This window comes from Amphiura filiformis, chromosome 2 (genome assembly GCF_039555335.1).
Source record: "Amphiura filiformis chromosome 2, Afil_fr2py, whole genome shotgun sequence".
Lineage (NCBI taxonomy): Eukaryota > Metazoa > Echinodermata > Ophiuroidea > Amphilepidida > Amphiuridae > Amphiura > Amphiura filiformis.
In genome coordinates, this window is record NC_092629.1 from 65,114,399 (window position 1) to 65,135,441 (window position 21,043).

Consider the following 21,043-nt stretch of genomic DNA (forward strand, 5'->3'; position numbering starts at 1 on the left):
TTTAATAAACTATCAAGCTGATTTATTAATTTTCAATCTCTTAAATTGTAAGTATGCATCAACTTCTCATACATGTTGATGCTGGGTGCAGTACATAACCCCCTTTGGTGTAAAATGAATGAGTTGCAAAATCTTCTTCATCAGTAAAAGGAATAAAAAGTAGTTTGTGACATCTTACCATTAATCAGTGATGTACAGTGGCGTAGATTTCTTTTTGACATGGGGGATGGGGTTGAACAAAAATTCTTGAAGTATAGTGAATCCAGCACCTTCTGGCGACAAAATAAGGTTATGGTACAAATACGCGCGAAGCGCACTAAAAATTTTGATATTTTGAAGCTAAACTGATAAAATATGGTGCAAAAGTGGAATAAATGCTCGCGAAGCGCGCGGAAATGTGCACTTTTGGGGCTAAAATGGGCAAATATGTGGTCAGAAACCTATTCAGGCATCAACATTGGGGGATGATTATATGGAGCATCCCCTGCAAAATATTGGGGGTCTACGCCTATGGTGATGTATCGATCGGACTCAAGTCCACTTTTTGCCGGACTCGAACACAAACAGACTTGGTTCGGCTCAAACTTGGACACAGAAGGTCCAATTAGATCCATGTAAAATGTGAAATGATTATCTAAAACTGTCAAAATAGATCTCAAATTTGATTCAAAATTTGTTGTCATAATATCCAACATATCCACAAAATTATTTAGATTTATCTGTCACTTCCCAGAATCATTACTGTTATCATTAATGAAATAATTGATAATTATACATATTTTAATTAATATTTGGCTATATAAAAATATCTAAAATTTCTTTCATGGAACTTAATAAACTCTTGAAAGAGAGAAAACATGCACACAGATATATGTACACCCCATCCAAAGGGCTAGGGTGGCTGTAGTTTGTGTGTGTTCACTACTCAGTGGCAGTCACTGCACATTTGTCATTTGTCCATCACACAACCATAATATAATTTCTGAAAGGGTGAATTTCTATTAGTATTATTATTATTATGATGATGATGATGATGATGTTATTTTTCTATAATGTATTTGAATACATTGCCCAAGTTTACTGCCATGGTTGTTTGGGCGAGTCTTTGTAGTTTAACTAGGGTATGGAAATGACACCTGTGTGGGGTGGGGTTTGATAGTGGATGTGTATTGGGGGAGCGGTTTGGGGTGGTGTAGTTGTCTCTTTTCATTGTAAAAGAACAAAGAAGAGTCTGACCACATCATTACTGTGCAGCAGCTTGATTATTCTTAATTATCTATTACGAAAATGGCAGTGTACATGTATATTTATGAAATATGGTTCAAAATTCTCTTATTTCAGCAAATTTGTATTGTACATTTGGTAAATTAGAAGCAAAATCTAGAATTTTTGTTTTACCCAATGACCCATTTTTTCAAAATGTTATAATAAATTACTTACTTTTGGTGCAAATTTCTGTCACTTCACACCGTGGCAGGTGAAAAACAGGTGAGGCCCGACTTAAATCTGGACTAGGACCAAAGTGTCGGCCGACATGCAAAGCGCAAATCTAATGGTCAGGGGTCCAGGGCAATGTTCCAGATGGGGGTCCAGGGGGCGAAGCCCCCGGAAGCTCCAGGATTTTTGAGATGCAAAACCATCTGACCCCCCCTTTCAATAACTAAAAAACCATCTGACCCCCCCTTTTGCCTGACCAAAAACCATCTGACCCCCCATGTATTCTCCCGGCCCCCTCCGGTGGAAATAATGAACGGTCCCTTAGTCCATGATGATTCTGTAAAAAAATTAAAACCACTCCCAGCAGTACATGTACATGTACAGAGCTTGCCGAAGGCAAGCTTCACTATAGGCAAGCTACATAAGTCACCAACAAGTAAGTATGACCACTATGCAGTAGGACCACTATGCAGTAAAGATCACTGTCTATCTAAGATATTGGTCTACCCCAACCACCAACCGCGAAAGTTCACTCACCGAGCCGCCAGGCGAGGTTGTCTTTACTATTAGTGTCAGAGGGCATATGGCATGGTTTTTCATTTTTTCTTTCAATTGGATGGAAAATAGGTTGGCTTTGGAGCAAAGCTATTGAAATTTACATGAATTTGAAGAGCAGAGCTTCGAAATCTAGCTAAGTCAGGTGGTGTGAAATTCTGCTGCGTTACCCCCTCTGCGTGGTAGAATTATATTCATAAAACATTGAATTTAACAGATATCATGGGCAGCCAACCACGATTTATCAGCATTTAAAATATATGTTAATTAACAAAGATAAATAATAAAGAGTACAAATGGTAATTAACTAGTAAACAAGCCTGAAATCTTAAAATGTTGCCACGTGATTTCCCGAACACATAATATGTCAACATGTGACCACTATTCAGATTTACCGTAAATATTTTGATTATTGTCGCAATTTGGATGGGTTTTACTTACTCTGTCTGGTAGACCATTGGGGGCAATGTGATAATTTTGGCGCATGACTGGCACACACTTATGTGAATTTATGCGAGGGTGAGTTGGGACTTTTTTGACGTGCGCAGTAACAAAAACCGAATAATTGTCTCCTATTATAAGCCAAACAAACTTTAATTTTAAGCAAAAACGTGGTAGCCCAAAACATGACAGCTAGCCCAAAACTAACTGATGTACGGACTTTGTTAAGGTAAGTTTAGCCAATTTTATTTATCTGTTTTACTTGTTTTGTTTTGTTCTTGTTTTAACAGGCTCTGCCACCCAAAAGCTACTCCAGTCTCACAGGTGAAATGAAGAACATTGCCAGTCAAAATGTGGAGTTTGTGGTCGGCTTTGAAGAAAAACTCTATACTGCCAAGGAAAAGAAATGAACTTGGAGGTGGTTTCCCTAAAGAACTAAAGTTGGAGATGTTTCAAAATAGCCAATATTCTGAGTATTTCTTTTGACCATGGTGAAGACCATGAAGACATTGAGTGACTTAGATTGACTTAGATTTTGTAGAAATTGTAGTCACCAACTATAGACTGCTCAGCCATGTCACATGTGTGAGATGTCGTTTTAACGTAAAAATGCAGTTCTTCATGATCAACTCGATTAAGAAATTTATATATGTGTATTTTTCAAAGACAACCACTATGTTTTGATATAATGGGTCATATTAAGATATATGAGTTTGTGTTGTATTAATAGAAATACTAGTATGTGAAACACAATACAATGTAATGATGTATATTCATACGTAGCGGTAAATGTAAATAGGAAGCAATTTAAGAATTCTACGCTACTCAAATTTCACTCACTGGAGCGCTTTCAACGGGTCAACCGGCGGATGTTATTGCTCTGAAGATTTGTTGTTGCTTAGAGTGATGTTTTTGGAACACCTCCGATGACGTCACACATGTTGATGACGTCAAACTGGAAGATGTGGTGGCGCCCCTTGGTTCCGGGGGGGTGTCAGGAGGTTGTCCGAAACAGGGCCGATGTCTAACCCTTTGTCTGGGTATTTTAGTTCTGATATGGTTTCAAGACCCTACAAGGGACGTCCTTAGACTCGACTCCCTCTCTAACACTTTTACGTTTTCCCAGTCAATCTGGTGCCCTTTGATCCTGTCACAACGTTCCTTGATTGACCCAGATAACATCCACTGAAGACGCCGGTTGACCTGGTGAAAGCGCTCCGGTGAGTGAAATTTGAAATGAATAGCGTAGAAGTCTTAAATTGCTTAAATTGCTTGCTACTATGCAATGTGTTTTATTGGAACCTCATAGATGAAAGTCCCTCCTCCAAACAAATTTGTTTATTTTCCGTAAACCCAACTGACATTTGGGCCAAAAAAATTGTTTGGTTGCGCTCGACGGACCGACCCTTTTCCAGAATTTTTGAAAAATATTTCATGAAGGAAGTAATACAGTAAGGCACCAGAAACAAATTTGTTTGATCTTCGGGTCGACAGCCGATGCTGCTTCGATGCTTGTTATTAATGAAATAACAACTTAATAATCAGAATTAATGCTACATTTATACTTTTCAATATCAATACAGGCAAATATTTGTATCACAATTAACAGTGGTCAATTAATTTCATAAATGATAAGGATTGACCAAGCATCGATGGTCGATCAAAAGATCGAACTAATTTGTTTCTATCGCCTAATAAAACATCCCAGTTCAGTCTTTATTTATAAGCTAGTAATTAAGTCCATACATGTTTTGGATACATGTATGACCTTTAAAAATAATCAGACCGATCATATCTTCCATAACAACTTTTTTCGGCCTTTAATCTTGAATCGGGAAAACATATTTATTGCAAATATACCGATTCTCATTTTTTCGAAATGCAGAAAATTATGTTATTTTTCAGACTTTTGACATCCTGAATTATATAAGCACAAAAGTTAGTGTATTCACACCTGCACACATGAATGAAGTCATACAGTAGAAAATTATCACAATTCTCACTTTGAGGCTTTTATTGAGCTAATTATGCAGGTTGAAAATCAATTGTATTTGTATCTCCTATATAACAATAATTAGGAATCCAGGTATGATAATGTAAACTTTCAGAAGTTAAGATAAAATAATGCATTACATTGAGAATATATGCATTTTAAATCATTCTTAACCATGATGGAATACTCAGCATGCCTGTAGCTCCATGATAAACACATCTGTGTATAACACTGTTCAGAATATTGCATGCATTTGCCTTAGATTATGGAAAATTTTGCAATATTTTGAGTGAAAATTGGCTTAGCTTCCCTTGAAATAAACATTTTTCCAGTCCTGTACGCTACATGGACACAACATGTAAATTCCAGCTTGGCAAAGAATTGCTTAAAATACCTTTAGTGTTGATTTACTAGTCTCCGATTACATGATCCAGATGACAAGATTTCATCCAATTGTGCCAAAGAGAAAGCGTGTGAAACCAAGACATAATGGGCTACTCCATTTAAAATCCACACTACCCCTGTGGAAGATTCTGGAAATATCTTCCATATAGAGGAGTATGAATTTCAAATGAAATGAACACATTAGGCATTGGGTAGAAAATCACAACCCAATCAATATCAGAGTGTGTAGATAAATTTAACACTACTTTGTCTAAAAATGTTGCACAAAAATCTGAACTAAAGCAGATTGACAGATGTGGCTTCATTACTAAAATAAGCATGATTAGTGAAAATACCTTTTTATAATAGAACTTTTCAGTCTCTCAAAATTCAAAAAGTTTTTTGTAAAAAGTTTTAAGCCCAAATTTATATACATAATATTATCAATAGCTATCAATCAATATGTAAAATAAAATAAAATTGTCAAAACTTACAATCGAGTTGATGTATTGTTATTCTTATTCTGGCACACAGAAAAGGATCGTATACGTGATGAAGATAACGTGTCCCTCGTCCCTGTTTATAGTGTTCAGAGCTATCTTCCTAATCAAGATCGAATATGGCGGGCTCATTTCATTCCTTCTCAAGGACTTGGGAATCTTTCCAACTGATCACTTGATTAACATGATTATAATATATACAAACACAATGACAAGAAACAAATTTGATAACATAATTCTGTTGAACGGCATGGTACGCAATCCTTGATTTGGATTATGCACTGACCCGTTGTTTTCTTTGTGGAGAGTAAAGTCCTTTTATTTGGGCTACTTTGTCTTGTTTCAAAGCGATCCCCACATTATCTTAATCACATATATACAATCTTCTTCTGAGTGCTAGTGCACCCTCTATTGGTGACAGAAGTTGGATTGATAAACATCACTCTGAAGATGGACATCGTCCAAGATTGTTGAAAATGTCAGGTCAGTATTAAATAATTTTTGATTTTGACCAGTGGCGTAATCTTACATAATATGCATAAATGACCTAAAATCAAATGGTATATACTGTTCACACAGGGTGAGGAGAGACATCACCAATCTACCAAAAGTCCTTTGTAAAATATATATTTCTGGACAAATTCACATAGTTATCACCCACTTAAAGCCATAATGTATGATTTTGTTATTGAGGTACAATGAAAAAAAAAACACTTAGAGGCTTAACTGTGGAGCTCAATGGGTGAATTGGAGAATACAACCGAGGATCACCAGTTTTATTATCTTAAAACTTCTAAAAATTTTACTGTAATTAAAGCACTTCAGGCTAGGTATTTTAGTACACCATTGGGCATTACAAATTACAATCATGCAAAAGTTGAAATTTTATTTAAGAAAAATTGAAGGCAACACTCATGACCACCGTGGAGCAAATCACATATTTGGGCTTTAAGGTTCACTTTTGACATGAAAATTATTACTTGTTTTTTTTTTCTGAAAAAGGTCAACATTTTGGACCCCCTGGTTATTTGACAGTGTTCACAGTACATTGGCTTCTTCTTCCCACTTCCATCGAAGATATAAAATACACAGATATGGGTTCACCAGGTTAATGATATGGGCATGGATGATGTATGTGGGGATCAATGACATGATGCAGTTCACTGGAGGCTGTAGATTAGGATTGTGGTTTGATTAGCAAGCACCAGTGAGCCATCAGGTGTCATGGACAAATCACGTGGATTGTACAATCCCTTGGCTATGCATTGTAGGAATGTACCTGTGGGGCTGTATGCATGAATGTGACCAGTGTTTTCTTCCATGGATACCATCATTGCAACATATATGTTATCCTCATCATCACACACTATCCCATGTGGCCATACTACCGTACCTGTCACATCCTCATCTATCTTGGGTGTGAAGCTGAACACCTCATTACCTAAGTAATCTATTGCTGCTACCTTACTGTATACTGAACCTGATGTATCGGAATGAATCAGGATTTGATTCTTATTATTGACAACCATACTTCGATCAATAGCAATTGAGCATTTGATCTTCTTGACCACACTACCATCAGGATATGTATGAATTGTTATGATATCCCTTGTACTATCACCCACCAATACATTCCCTTCCCTATCCATGGCAATAGAATGTGTGTTTTCATCTTCACCTTGGGTTAAGGTGTTGAAGCAGTGAAGATACTTGCCTTGCTTATCAAACACGTGTATGAATTTGGATTTAGCCCCTACTACTAAGATGTCTCCTTGTGGTGATACACAAATATCAATAACACGTATCGGTTTGTTAGAGTCTTGTTCCGTTGGTGTAAATGACATCTTGTACTTGCCATCACTATCATGAATGTTAATCCTGTTTCTCCCGTAGGTCACTAAATCTCCATTATGAGGACTGCAGGCAATACGGTGAGCACGATGAGGGGGTTTGATTTCTCTCTCCAGTGACCAGGTGCACAAGGCTATGTAAGATATAAATGGTAAACATAATAGTGTCGATGTCATTTCAATATGATAATTGCATATTTTTTTGGGAAACAATAATTACAATCTTATTTCGTCACCATTCTTTGGATATGAATAAATGACAATGGCAATACATGTGACAATGGAGGGATTGTTTTAATCAACATTTCAAAGATTTGATGCAAAAAGAAACATTTATTCATGTTCACCATTACTTTAAAATGAATAACTGACAATGAAACGTAATTTGTCGATGGATTGGGTAGTATTAAAGGCAGTTGGTGTTAACATGGAAAATAAAGCACCAATTTGGCTTATTCACATAAAAAGCTGCTTCTTCAACATTTACATGATAAAGTTATCAATAAAACTGTTATTACCCCATCTTGTTTGATTAAGAATAATAATGTCCTAAGTTTGCTAGGCCACCCCCAGACACACACCAAAATTTACCGAGCCTTAAGGGGTATAGTCCATACAAGATTTTTTCACAAGAAAATTCTCAAAATAAAATTTTGATATTAATCCGCGATGTTATAAGGCCCGCCGAATAAGAGCTGATCAAAGTATAGGTTACAATTAAATAGTTTGACTCAATACAAAGTTCTTCAAAAATTGAAAAGTGGTTTTAAGCCAACAAACGACATGAGACATTTTACATGAATCTGTAATTTCAAATTGAATTGAATTTGAACTTTGTTAATACTGCCGTTTCTCGTTGTTTTGCATAGCAAAAATACTTAGTAGGCCTACCTATGACAATTTTAATGACTTATCCTTCACTCTTATGCAATTTACAAATAATGTTAATTTTTTACACCTTCACTGCAGCTATGGGATCACTGAATAGGCCTTTAATTATGGACTTAAATATTAGTGGACCCCGTTATATATCATATTTAGAATAATTTTACTCAAATATCCCATTTTAGGCATGTAACTGGGTTCGATCCACTTATCATTCTCGTATTAAGTTATGAAGTCATTTGCATGCGAAGTAAGTCAGATGTGACCTTCTATACAAACATTGCCTTCATGTGATATTTATTTTTTACCTTAAAGGAGTATTTCGTGATCATCCTCTATTTATGTCACTAGAGTACCTGCAGCTGTGAGGGCACTGTAGCTGTACGTGAGAGCACCACCAGCATCAGATAGTGATGCTGTTTGACCCCAATGACCCCATATGACCTCTGACCCTAGATGACCTTGGCTTGATCCCTTTGACCTTTGATGACCTCAGTTTTATTTGATACATCCGTTTGAAATTTAGAAATCATTTTCAGCTATGAATGCTGGGAAGACATTGCAGTCCTCACAGGGAGTGGTGAAATCTTCCTGTTCCTGTCATATTGAGAATTCGTTATACCATGTTTAAGCCCTCGTATCAAGGATTCCACCCACCAAGTCTGTGCCCGATCGGACAAAGTTTGAAATTTAACCCCTCCATAATGACCTTTGACCTCGGTTGACCTCAATTTTATTTTGGGCATATATTCCCCTCGTATCAAGGATTCCACCCACCAAGTTTGAGCCCGATCGGACAAAGTTTGAAATTTGACCCCTCCGTAATGACCTTTGGCCTCGGTTGACCTCAATTTTATTTCGGGCAAATACTCGCCTTGTATCAAGGATTCTACCTACCAAGTTTGGGCCCGATCGGACAAAGTTGACATTTTGACCTTTGACCTTGACCTCCGATGACCTTTCAAACCACCCCATAAACGTGGAATGCCCGATATCTATCTATATCCGAAATATGGGAGTGATGCGTCGAAGCGCGGCGAAACGCGTTGCCGGGCAGACAGACACACAGAGCTTATTATTTTATTAGTATAGATTTTTCATTAGATATCCACGAAAAAAACCTTTTCCCAAAATTTCAGTTGATTCCGATTTTGCGTTCGCGAGTTATGCATGATCATGTGTATTACACTGCTCCATAGACAATGCGTTGTAATTTCGTTCTGGTGCACCAGAACGAAATTCATATTTCACGATATCTTTGCTAAACGAATTAATCTGCAAGAAATATTTTGTACATAAACATTATGTAGCCAGAGGTTTCCAGTGATATAAAAATCTCAACTTTTTTGAGAAAAGTGGGGGATGAGGCTGTGGATCACGAAATGCCCTTTTAATATACTATTGAAATAATTTCATTGTAATCAGTAAAATAAGAAACTACTTTATGATAAATATGTTATATGATATTACATGTAGTTTAGATTTTTAAAAAGGTCGTTTGATATCACCCCTTTTATAAAATATTTTTCTTAGGCCTATTGTGCCCTTTTTAAATGGACAGTATAAGCCTATGCCTAAGAAAAAAACATATGCCTAGCTTTATTTATATAATATATAGACCTATAGCCCAACGCACTGAAAGGTCTATTGTTCTATTGTGTCCGATTTGAGCGCTGACATATTGGAAAATGTTGTCAATCAATATTCATGAGAGTGTACATTCAACGTCCAATTTTCGAAATTGGGTGACTTGTGCTTGGTAGGTGTGAAGTACATCTGACTGGGCGTTTTAATTACGTAACGCATAATAGCATTGACATCATCGAATGGCTGCCTGTAGTGCGTTGTTAGTGTTAGGCCTATGTGGGGGGGGGGGGGAGCTGTGTTTAGTTTCTATAATAATTATTATTAGGCCTACATTTATTTATCATCCCTTTCTTTTCCTTTCTCTGTACTTATTCTTTCCTGGCTAAAGTATCACCCTCTCCTTTTCTCCCTTCCCTTCTCCATCCCCTGTTACTTTTTGTCCCCTCTCATTCCTATCATTTTCCTTATCTTTCTATTATTTTATTTATGCTTATTATTTTTTCTCTTCATTTCGTCCTCTTTCTCTCTTCCTCCAGTCCCCCTCTCATTCTCCATATCCCCTCCTCCACCCTCATTCCCTCCCAAGACCTCTCACAGAAGAGCTGCCCCCCTTCGGTACGCCACTGGATATGCCAATCTCCTTCTTAAAATAAAATTAAATGTCAATTTGTGAAACAACTTTTACATAGGCCTACACCAGTACTTATTATGTTACATTTATAAGTAGCTATTGTCTGTCCAAATAACTTAGACACCCGGTTTTTAGGATATATTTCGAAAAGTTTTCACTTTGGAAAAAAAAGTCATGAAAGAAAAGTTGCTAAACACGGTCAGACCTAACAGAAATTATTAGTAAAACGATGAAAAATATTCTTCCTTGTCTACTTTTATTCAATTTTGACCGATTTACTGCAAGATATCTGGGTCCAGCCGAATATTCCTAATGACTTGAAACTTTTGATGGGATAATCTATTTACAGTAAGGGGTGTTTGAACATTGTAATCATGCATATTGATCAGTGATTCCACCCTTTTTTCTTTGATCCTTTTACTAATTCACAATAATGGCGGTCTACTCAAATGCATTCAACAAAAGCATGTTTGCAATCTACCGCGAGAGGTCGTCTCACACACATAACAAATACACTACGATCAAATAGGTTGATGACAATATTTGATTGAATGGACTGCACTGTGCCATGATTTCGGTGAAGGACACCGGTTCAAATCCTTTGTTTGGAGCCAATCAATAATTCCATGCACAACCTCTATAACTCAAAAGATGTCACAGTTGGTGCATTATAACAAATGATAGAGCAAGTTACTATGCGGCTGGAGTGTATTGTGAATTATACTCCTCACCAATAACATCAGAGCATTTATAGTGCATACAATTGGTATTTTCTTAGAATTGGGCCAAGCCAAAAGCATGCACAGAAGAAGATTCAAATACCGCGCCGAATTGTTGTAATTGGTTGAGGGACAGCTGGGATCACTTATAGTTAATACACTAAGAATGAATATGCCAATTAGAAACACTGTCTGCATTTTATGAACTGAATTATATTTTTCATTTTTATAAAATGTTTTTGGTGAGGAGTATAATTAATTTACTATTCATCCATTCACTATCCAAAATCACCATACCTACAAATCTGTATAATGAGACCTTCCAAAATAATGGTACCCAACTTCTACCGGATTATTTTTAAAGTGTTGAGAAAAACCTTCCAATTTCAATAGAATTTCAGGTAAACTCTCACTCAATGCTTTGGAAACACAAAAATCCCGTTAGGTCTCAGCGAATGTTAACACTTTTCTTTCATGACTTTCTTTAAAAGTGGATATTTTTTCAAATAAGTAACAAAAACTGGGTGTCTAAGTTAATTGGACAGACAATAGTATTACCATTATACAGTACTAAAGACATGTAGACTTAGCAGCCTTAATTCTGATGTGCAATCGATTTAAATGAAGCACCTAAGTCAGTGGCTGATAACGAACTGTACACCCACGGCTGTGTGCCTAATTGCTTATACGGCTACTCAATTACACCCTTTGGATGTATGGGAACAAAAGGTACCTCTCGCTAGTGTAGGCGCTTTCACGTGACTTTCGTTTAATCACTTATTGACAGTGACCTGCCTATTATAGCGTTAATACGCTGTCAGAACAGTTACCGATTTAATGGCGGAAGCCCTTTGTCTCGAACAAAAGGTACCTCTCGATGAATAGCATTTCGGAAACTCAAATAGGGCAAAGGAACAATATGCGTTACGTAACCTATTTCCTCTCCTTTCTATCTAACCTCCTTGCTATTATAGCCTATATTATTTTTTACGTATTATTGATTTCCTTTTGCCCAACCTTTACCAAAATTGTATTACATTACATAACGAAGTTACACTTTATCAAATTAATAGGTAACCAAATATCCTACATTAAATGTCCGCCTGCCGTTACCAGTATATTTTGACATCTTATGGTATTATATTAACAGATCGTTGAAACGACCAGCAGAGTAGATATTTTTATAACTTGGATGCAGGGGCGTAGCTGAGGGGTACGGGAGCACTTGCCCATGGCAGAGATGCCAACTCTCCCTATTTTAGAGGGAGGCTGCCTATTTTTGTAAACATTTTTGTCCATTTTGACACCCAAATTTGGCAATCTCCCTATTTCTGGCAAGTTTTGTGCCATTGAAGTTACATGCAATTTTGAAAACATTCCTATTTTTTGTGTGAATACTCCCTATTTTCTGGATGTTAAATGTTGGCATATCTGCCATGGTGCCGTGTTGGAGGTGGTATGGAATATAATTTACAAACAGAAGCACTTATTATTACGAGAGATATACTACGGTCAACGTAAAATCACGATCTATTCTCAAATACGATGGTAATTTTACCGACATATTTTTTTCACTTTGCTTTACTTTTAAATTATAATTATACCGCATATATCACTGCAAAAAAATAAAAATAACATTTGGTTTGTTTAATTAACCCTGTCGGCTGTTGTTTGACACCCCGGGTTTGACACCAAACTTACTATAAAGTTACGATTTCACTTAGTAAAATTACATGCATTTTTAACAGCTACGGTATTCTTCGTAAAATTACCCCCCAAAATAGCATAAATAGTATCTTCTTTATCCTAACATGAAAATCTCTGTAATAGAAGCACTTATTATTACGAGAGATATACTACGGTCAACGTAAAATCACGATCTATTCTCAAATACGATGGTATTTTTACCGACATATTTTTTTTACTTTGTTTTACATTTAAATTGTAATTATACCGCATATATCACTGCAAAAAACCGTTTTTGACACCAAACTTTCTGTAAAGTTACGATTTCACTTAGTAATATTACATGCATTTTTAACAGTGCATTCGTAAGAGTCATTATTTGCGTGGGCTCTGTCATGTCAAATTAGTCACTATTAATGACGGTTATAATGTTAAAATTCACCTTGATTATATCCAAATTAGTATTATTTGTGCTACAACAGCTTTTTATCCAGGTTTAGTCATTAGAGTCGTGGGACAGATTAGCTATTTTTGAGATGAAAATTTGACACAAAAAAACCAAGAAAAACAGCAGTATTGACCTTGGATAAAATACAGTTGTTTGTGTGGGTGTGTGTAGGGGTGTACAGGTACATGTATGGCTATGTGAATATAAACCTGTGATTCTATGAAGAATGTGCATGGTCTTTTTATAGTACAAGGACAAATTGGCCAATGCCAGAGGCTATATGCATACCAATGTGTGTACATCTACAAATGAGAAATTTTTGGTGGTTTGCTTTTCATTGCAAATTGCAGTCATTTTAAATTATCGCAGTTTTTTTAATTGCAACGTCCTACGCACAAAATGGCGTTTAATTTACTCGCAACATTACGCGTCTGGTAAAGCCGTGACATTGTGCCTATTTAGAGGATATCTCATCATTTGTATAATGTACATCATCACTATACTTGTCCATGTTATCAAAGATATGGCTATATGCAGCTGTGAATTTCAGCCCCCCCTTATGGCCAGGGTACGAGGGGGAGGGGTGGCTGGGACTTATACCAGGGCTAAATTTCAAAGATGTTAAAACTCCCGGCCAAGTCCCGGACCGACGGGAAACAACACATGGCCGGCCCTACAGGGACAAATTTTGTGTCAATGCCCGTCTGTTATAAACTGCCCGGCTATTTTTTCCGGGTACTCTGCACTGCAGGCAGGGGTTGGAGTGGGTCAGGGACTCAGGGTTTCAATTGACAAGTGCATTATCAACAGTCTTCATTTTCACGTGCATGAAATCTATAAGCTTAACTACTGAACATACGAGCCTATGCACCCCCCCCCTACAATCATAATTACTCACCTCACTAGTATCACAGGGTCAGGGTTTCTATTGACAAGTGCATTATCAACAGCATTGCATTTTCACGTGCATGAAATCTATAAGCTTACTGAACATACAGGTCTATGTACCCCCCCCCCCCATACGCACAATCATAATTACTCACATCACTAGTATCACAGACATTCAAATTCCATCATGAAATCTATTCGGCTTTCATAGTACACTGATTTTCAAGTTCAAACGCTAGTTCTTGACAAAGGTGCTGAATTCCACCATCGTGCATATCGCATAAAAAAGCAAATTAACATAAGGGCGCACATCACTGAAAAGTGATGCCAGTTTTTCTCTATAAAAATACTGTTTAAAATCATTTAAACAATTTTTGATATCTGCCATCTGTGATACACTTGTAGGATTTAATATTACTAATCATTACCAATCCAAATTTATGCAAATTTCTGCTTATTTTAATGCTTACTTTTATTATCTATGTTTTTCTTAGAATAAAAATTAATTAAGATTTGTTCCAAGTCTACCATGTTACGATACTGATAATTCAATAAAAAAAACTTTTTAGACTGCAACAAGTCTCTCCTAAAACAATTTATTTATTTGGATAATAAATTGGACATTCAAAATCATACTTGATACACAAAGTGAATTTAATTTCAAGTTTAAAATAAATCTGGACTTAGTAAAGTCCAAAATGAAAATCTTCTCTGTTATAGGCTATGTTAGCACATCTATGACACTAACAAAAGGTGTCAAAATCTTAATTTTGATGATTTTTTTATGATCCTCCGGATGAGCAAATTACTGAATAGGGGTGACACATGAAATATGTATTTTATAGTATAGAATACCTTGCACTATTGATCCAATAGTAGGTCGTTGTTTGGGATCATAATTCCAGCACTGCAGCATGATATCTGCAAGATCTCTTGGGCAATATTCTGGTACTGAAGGCTTCAATCTACCACTACCCACTTCAAAGACGACAGTTTGCCACTCTGTCCCTTCAAAAGGCTCATTTCTTGTGCAGATCTCTAAAGTGAGCATCCCATATGCGTAGATATCTGCTGGCTTTGAGTGTTCATTCCCTCTGTGAATTTCTGGTGCCATATATCGATTGGTTCCCTTTTGGCTGGATGTTGTCTGGGAGTGGTCTATTTTGCGCGCGAGTCCAAAATCGGTAATTTTTAACAGATTGTCTTCAAAAAGAATACAATTAGACCCCTTAATGTCCCTGTGCAGAAAGTCATGTCTGTGGAGGTACTGGATGGCTAGCGCTGATTCTTTGATCCATTTTCTCTTCAGCTCATTTGTCAGAGGCTTAGAAGGATCAGATAGATAATCATGCAGTGAACCATTCGGGGCATACTCCATCAAAATAACATGGATTGGCCCTGCTTCTGAAAACCCAACCAATTTGACAATATTATTGTGGTGAAGTTGACTCATGACTTGAATTTCCCTTTCTTCTAGCTTGAAAACAGTTTTGGCAGCAGCTTGTTTGTATCCATTAAACTGATTACTTATTAAAAACCCACTGAAAGTTACACGGTGGACGGACCCAAATGCTCCTTCCCCAAGTTTTTCATGGAATTTTATGTTTTTGAATGCAATTGTGTCTATTGGAAAAGCAGTTGCCATGGTTGTATATCATGATCTGAAAGAAAAGCAATAACAGAATTCTTTTTAGCAGTAAATCAAAGAGCAAGTTGATGGTTACACATGTTTAGATAAAATTATTTGAGACCGATTCCTAAAGATAGGGCTTCCGGCAACATGCACCTCATTGAATTTATATGAGTGAGTGCTTTTCATTGGCCTGCATTATGACCGATTCCTAATGATTAGAGAGGACCCGCGCATGCCGGCGATCTGCACCGCATCTCTAACTTATATGAGTAAGTGAGTGCTTTTCATTGGCCTACAATGTACATTATGAAATGGTTACATGGCCTAAGGGTGAAGAGAAGAGGAAAGGAAAGGAGAGAAGAGAAGAGAAGAGAAAGGGGAAAAAGGGAAGAGAAAACGAGGAGAGAAAAGGTTAAATTGCACGTGATTGAGTAGGCCCATGCTTAAAAACCCGCACATTCGGGTCGATGGGAAGTAGGTCCTATAATATATGCCTTACTTGAAGGCGGGTCCTCGTCATGCAGCATGTGAAAATTACTGTGGGTCCGCTGATATGCAGGGCCCGTCGTCACATTTTGTCACCAAAGTCAGTATTAAGACGGACTCCATGCCGACTTCAACATCGCGTAATTTTGTTCTGCAACCATAACGGAACGCAAAATTTTATTAAATCCTAATCCTAACCCTAACACTTACCCTAACCATGCGTGTATTTTTTTTTGGGGGGGGTTGGGTGCGCGAGCCCCCGGGGTAAAAGTAGGGGCCGGCCAAAACGAAGGGGCGACGGAAGAAGAAGGGGCGACAAATACAGGGGCGGCAAAAACGACGGGGGAATTAGTAAAGAAAAAAGGGCGGAAAATTTAAGTATAAAAAATTGTACTACACATCAAAATGTGTTGCTTTTAGGGCGCTAGTGCGTAAAATCCTCTTTTTTTCTCTCTCTCTTCACTTTTTCAAACCACCAAAAATTTTTTGGGTCAACCTTTTCGGGCTGTTGGGGAAGGGGCGGCAAATTGAATTTTCTTCAGCCCCCCGGGGTAGGAGCGGCCACGGTACGCCACTGCTAACCCTAAACCTTTCCTGTTATAAAACCCTGCAAAAATCAAGACTCTAAAGTGCTGTAGTTTTGTCAAAATCCGTGATTTTGAATTAAAGGCTGATTCAGCGCTTTATTATTACGATGGAATTATTAGTCGAACGCATACACGATGTTCATAACACACAGTACGTCACGGCGTGCGGGGCGGTGATATACACAACAAAGGGTCGTACCACAACATGATCGAAGGAGTGGTACGTATTGGCGACATGTGCGCTGGTAGTAAATTCCAATTTCCGTTGCTTTGCCGTAGTTGTTCGGCTCTAAAATAAAAGGGGATATATCTGACAGTAAAAGCTAACATTTTATGGCAAAGAAATGCTAATCTATTTTGTTTGAAAATGTTATAATATTGCTTTAATTGCATCTTTTAATTTTTCCTTTGAACAAGGCCTTTTGTCTCTTTCCCAAAGATATGGTTTTGTTACTTTGCTTCCTAAAAAGGACCGTGATCCTATTTTTGTTAAAAATTACCGTGCTATTTCCTTATTGACGACTGATTATAAGCTTATTGCAAAGACCATGGCTAATCGTCTCAAACTTCAGGATCTTATTCATGATGATCAAACTGGTTTCATGAAGGGTAGGAATATTGGTTGTAACATTCGTAACATTATTGATTTGATTGAATATTCCGATATGAATAATATCCCAGGGTCTATTGTCTTGTTAGATATAGAAAAGGCGTTCGACAGCGTTGAACACAGTTTCTTATTTCAGGTTTTAAGTCGGTTTAATCTTGGGGATAATTTTATTCAGTGGGTCAAAACTTTTTACAATTGCCGGAAAAGTTATGTTATCAATAATGGTTTTCTCAGCAATCCTATTGACATGTCTCGTGGAATTTTTCAAGGCTGTCCTATTTCACCATTTTTGTTCCTTTTTGCCATTGAAATTTTGGCTATCGCAGTTCGCAGTAATGAAAAAATAAAAGGTCTTAAAGTGGGTAACATAGAAAAGAAAATTAATTTGCTGGCTGATGATACCACATGTTTCTTACAAGGGGATTTAGAATCTTTCCAATTTCTCTTCAACATCCTTGACAAATTTGCTTCCTTGTCAGGTTGCAAAATCAATATGTCAAAATCTGAGGCCATTCATATTGGCAGCTTAAAAGGTTCTGATTTCCATCCCTTTGAAGATATTGGGCTGAAGTGGAAGACAAACACCTTTAAAACCTTAGGTGTTAATTTTTCTCTTAATACACATGCTCTTTTTGAGCTCAACTTTACCCCTAAACTTCATCAAATTGAGCAAACACTCAATTGCTGGAGGAGTAGATATTTATCTCTCTTGGGCAAAGTTACAGTTGTAAAATCCCTGTTGTTACCCCAGCTCTTGTATCTCTTTTCTGTTCTTTGTATAAACATTCCAAAAAGTGTTTTCAAGAAACTGAATAGTATGTTTTATAAATTCATTTGGAATGGAGGGAATGACAGAGTTAAGAGGGATGTCATGTGTAATGATTATGATAATGGTAGTCTTCGGATGATTGACCTTCTTGTGTTCTCACAGGCTCAAAAATTTGTGTGGGTTAAGCAGCTGCTTGATCCTAATTATTCTAGTTTTTGGAAATCCCTTGAACTTTCTGTTTTATCTTCTTTTTATCCAGATTATACTGTCTTGTTGAAGGCAGATGCTCCAGATTGTGTTTTAAATACCCTGTCAAATTGTCAGCTAATTGAGACTATCAAATTATGGTATTTATACAAATGCAAGATGAAGGAAAAATTAAACTGGTCCGATTTCCATCTCCAGGACCCAATTTGGTGGAATAAAGATGTTCGGTTAAAAACAAAAAAGTTTTTATTTTACCCTACTTGGGATGAAAAAGGGATCCATTGCATTTCAGATCTTTATATGGGTCACAATTTAGTTAAAACCTTTGAAGATTTGGTTTTAGAATTTGATATTTCCATTAAAGACAGGAGAAAATACAATTATTTAATGAATGGGATTTATTTGGATTGGTTCCAGAACCCTAAGAACATTCAAGAAAACATTTTTGATACTATTTCTGCTTCGCTTTTAGATGCAGAGAAGGTTTCAAAACATGCCTACTCAACTCTTAGGAACCAAGCCACTGTTGAAGCTGAAAACAAATGGGTTGATTGTCTCGATGTGTTTGATGAAATTGAATGGAACTGTGTGCATAGTAGCAATTTTAAATGTACTATTGAAACCCAGTTACGATCTTTTTATTTTAAAGTTTTTCATAGGGCAATTTGTAGAAATAATTTTCTTCACAGAATTGGTAGGGTGGATTCACCCAATTGTTACTTTTGTAATGAATTGCCCGAAACAATTTTGCATTTATTTTGTGAATGCAAGAATGTGTCTCCCATGTGGGTGGGATGAACTTTGTTTTTATATCAACAGTGTCACTTGGGATTCTTTTACATTTTCCAAATTTGATAAAATGTTTGGTATCAGGGATACCTCAGAACATGACCTGTGTATTAATTTCCTTTTTCTGTGCCTTAAATTTTACATTCATAAGTGCAGATTTAAACAGACTAACCTTAGTTTCAATGCTTTTCTGAATATGGTCAAATTGAAGCAGAAAATTGAGTATAAAATTGCTGAAAGTAAAGGTAAACTGCGGCTCCATTTCAAAAAATGGACCATTGATCTTGAACCATCTTAAATTGTTGTCCTTTTCTTCAATTTTTTTTTCAAACTGATTATGGCAGGATCAAGATGGGTGTAACCAAGTATGTGTGCACTTGTTTGACACAAGACTGGTGCTTGTGTTTTGTTTGTAAGAGTGAACGTTCTCTTTGTCCATCGTCTTTGTCTCTTTTGTGATTGTCCTTTGTACCTGTTCTTAAACATTTTGACTATAATATTATGTTTTAATTCATGATCGTTGGGAACTGGGTGCCCATTGTGTATGTTTTTTCTCCCTCCACCAGTTCCAAGAACAGGGAATAAAAAAAAAAAAAAAAAGTATTAGCCTAAATAATAACTTCTTAAGCTTACCGTTTTCACTGTAGGCCCTCCACGTAAAAAGGACACGAAAACCACTAGCACAGAGCTAGTCGATCCAATATTATAGTATTACCTCTATAGCTGTGGTTTTTATACTGTATGAAAATCCACAACAAATAGCACCCGGAAATAGCAAAAAGTCGAAGGTTGGTAGTTTCGATCAAAAGTGAATGATCGGGAAATTCCCAGCAGTGGTGCGCTAGGTCATCATGTCTTAGGTCATGTCAAGGCCACGTGTCATATAGGGTGGTTCGTTTTTCCCATGTTCCATGGCTACCACAATAAGGCCTACAAAATTGTTTGATTGGCGTAACATTAAAAAAAAAAGAATTAGGGTAGGTAGGTAGGGATTTTTTTTATTTTGTAAGTATATTCAAGGACATTCTCTGTGATAAAAAGTTACCCAAAGTTGCCAATGCAACTTTTCAAGCTGTTAATACTACATATCTCATATAGCAAAATCGAGGAAAAGAGGGGTCAGCATTTTTACTCATATTTTGAAGTTTTATTTAGTAGGTTCCCTAAAGTATTCATGAAAATGGTGATGAAAAATTCCCATATCCCCCCTGAGCAAGATACCAGACCCCCCTAAAACCGCCCTAAAATTGGCCGGGAAAATTGGCTTCTGTTAACCCCTGACAAATTTGAAAATATTGCATTTTGCACATATTTCAGATAACATGTTTGAATATAACACAATGGTTTATCACTTTATTTTTTCTGTCATGTAATCTTACATATTTTCACAATATAAAAAATGCACAGCAAGCTTTAAAATATTTATATTATATTACTACAGCATCAGACCAAGCTGCAAGTACTTTTCTTGATCAGCTTGAAATTCCTCAGCTGTCTGAAGAAAGTAAAGAGAATTTGAATAGACCTGTTACAAAAGCTGAACTGCTTTTGAATTTGAAATCTTTGTGCCATAACAAAGCACCAGGTTTAGATGGCCTCCCAGTGGAGTTTTACATCGTCTTTTTTAATGATATTGCTGATATGTTAATTGCATCTTTTAATTTTTCCTTTGAACAAGGCCTTTTGTCTCTTTCCCAAAGAAATGGTGTTGTTACTTTGCTTCCTAAAAAGGACCGTGATCCTATTTTTGTTAAAAATTACCGTCCTATTTCCTTATTGACGACTGATTATAAGCTTATTGCAAATACCATGGCTAATCGTCTCAAACTTGTTCTTCAGGATCTTATTCATGATGATCAAACTGGTTTCATGAAGGGTAGGAATATTGGTTGTAACATTCGTAACATTATTGATTTGATTGAATATTCCGATATGAATAATATCCCAGGGTCTATTGT

At 36.7% G+C, this 21,043-nt stretch overlaps 1 protein-coding gene across 1 annotated transcript; it reads right to left on the reverse strand.

Moving 5' to 3' along the window:
• Positions 1-5,950: 5,950 nt before the first annotated feature.
• On the reverse strand, positions 5,951-19,875 carry LOC140136558 (uncharacterized). Its single transcript, XM_072158259.1, has 3 exons — positions 19,719-19,875; positions 14,860-15,665; positions 5,951-7,294 (listed from the first exon to the last, which is right to left on the reverse strand). Exons 2-3 carry the CDS (start codon positions 15,647-15,649, stop codon positions 6,471-6,473), a joined length of 1,614 nt encoding a protein of 537 aa, XP_072014360.1. The 5' UTR covers positions 15,650-15,665; positions 19,719-19,875; the 3' UTR covers positions 5,951-6,470.
• Between the last annotated feature and the right edge of the window lie 1,168 nt (positions 19,876-21,043).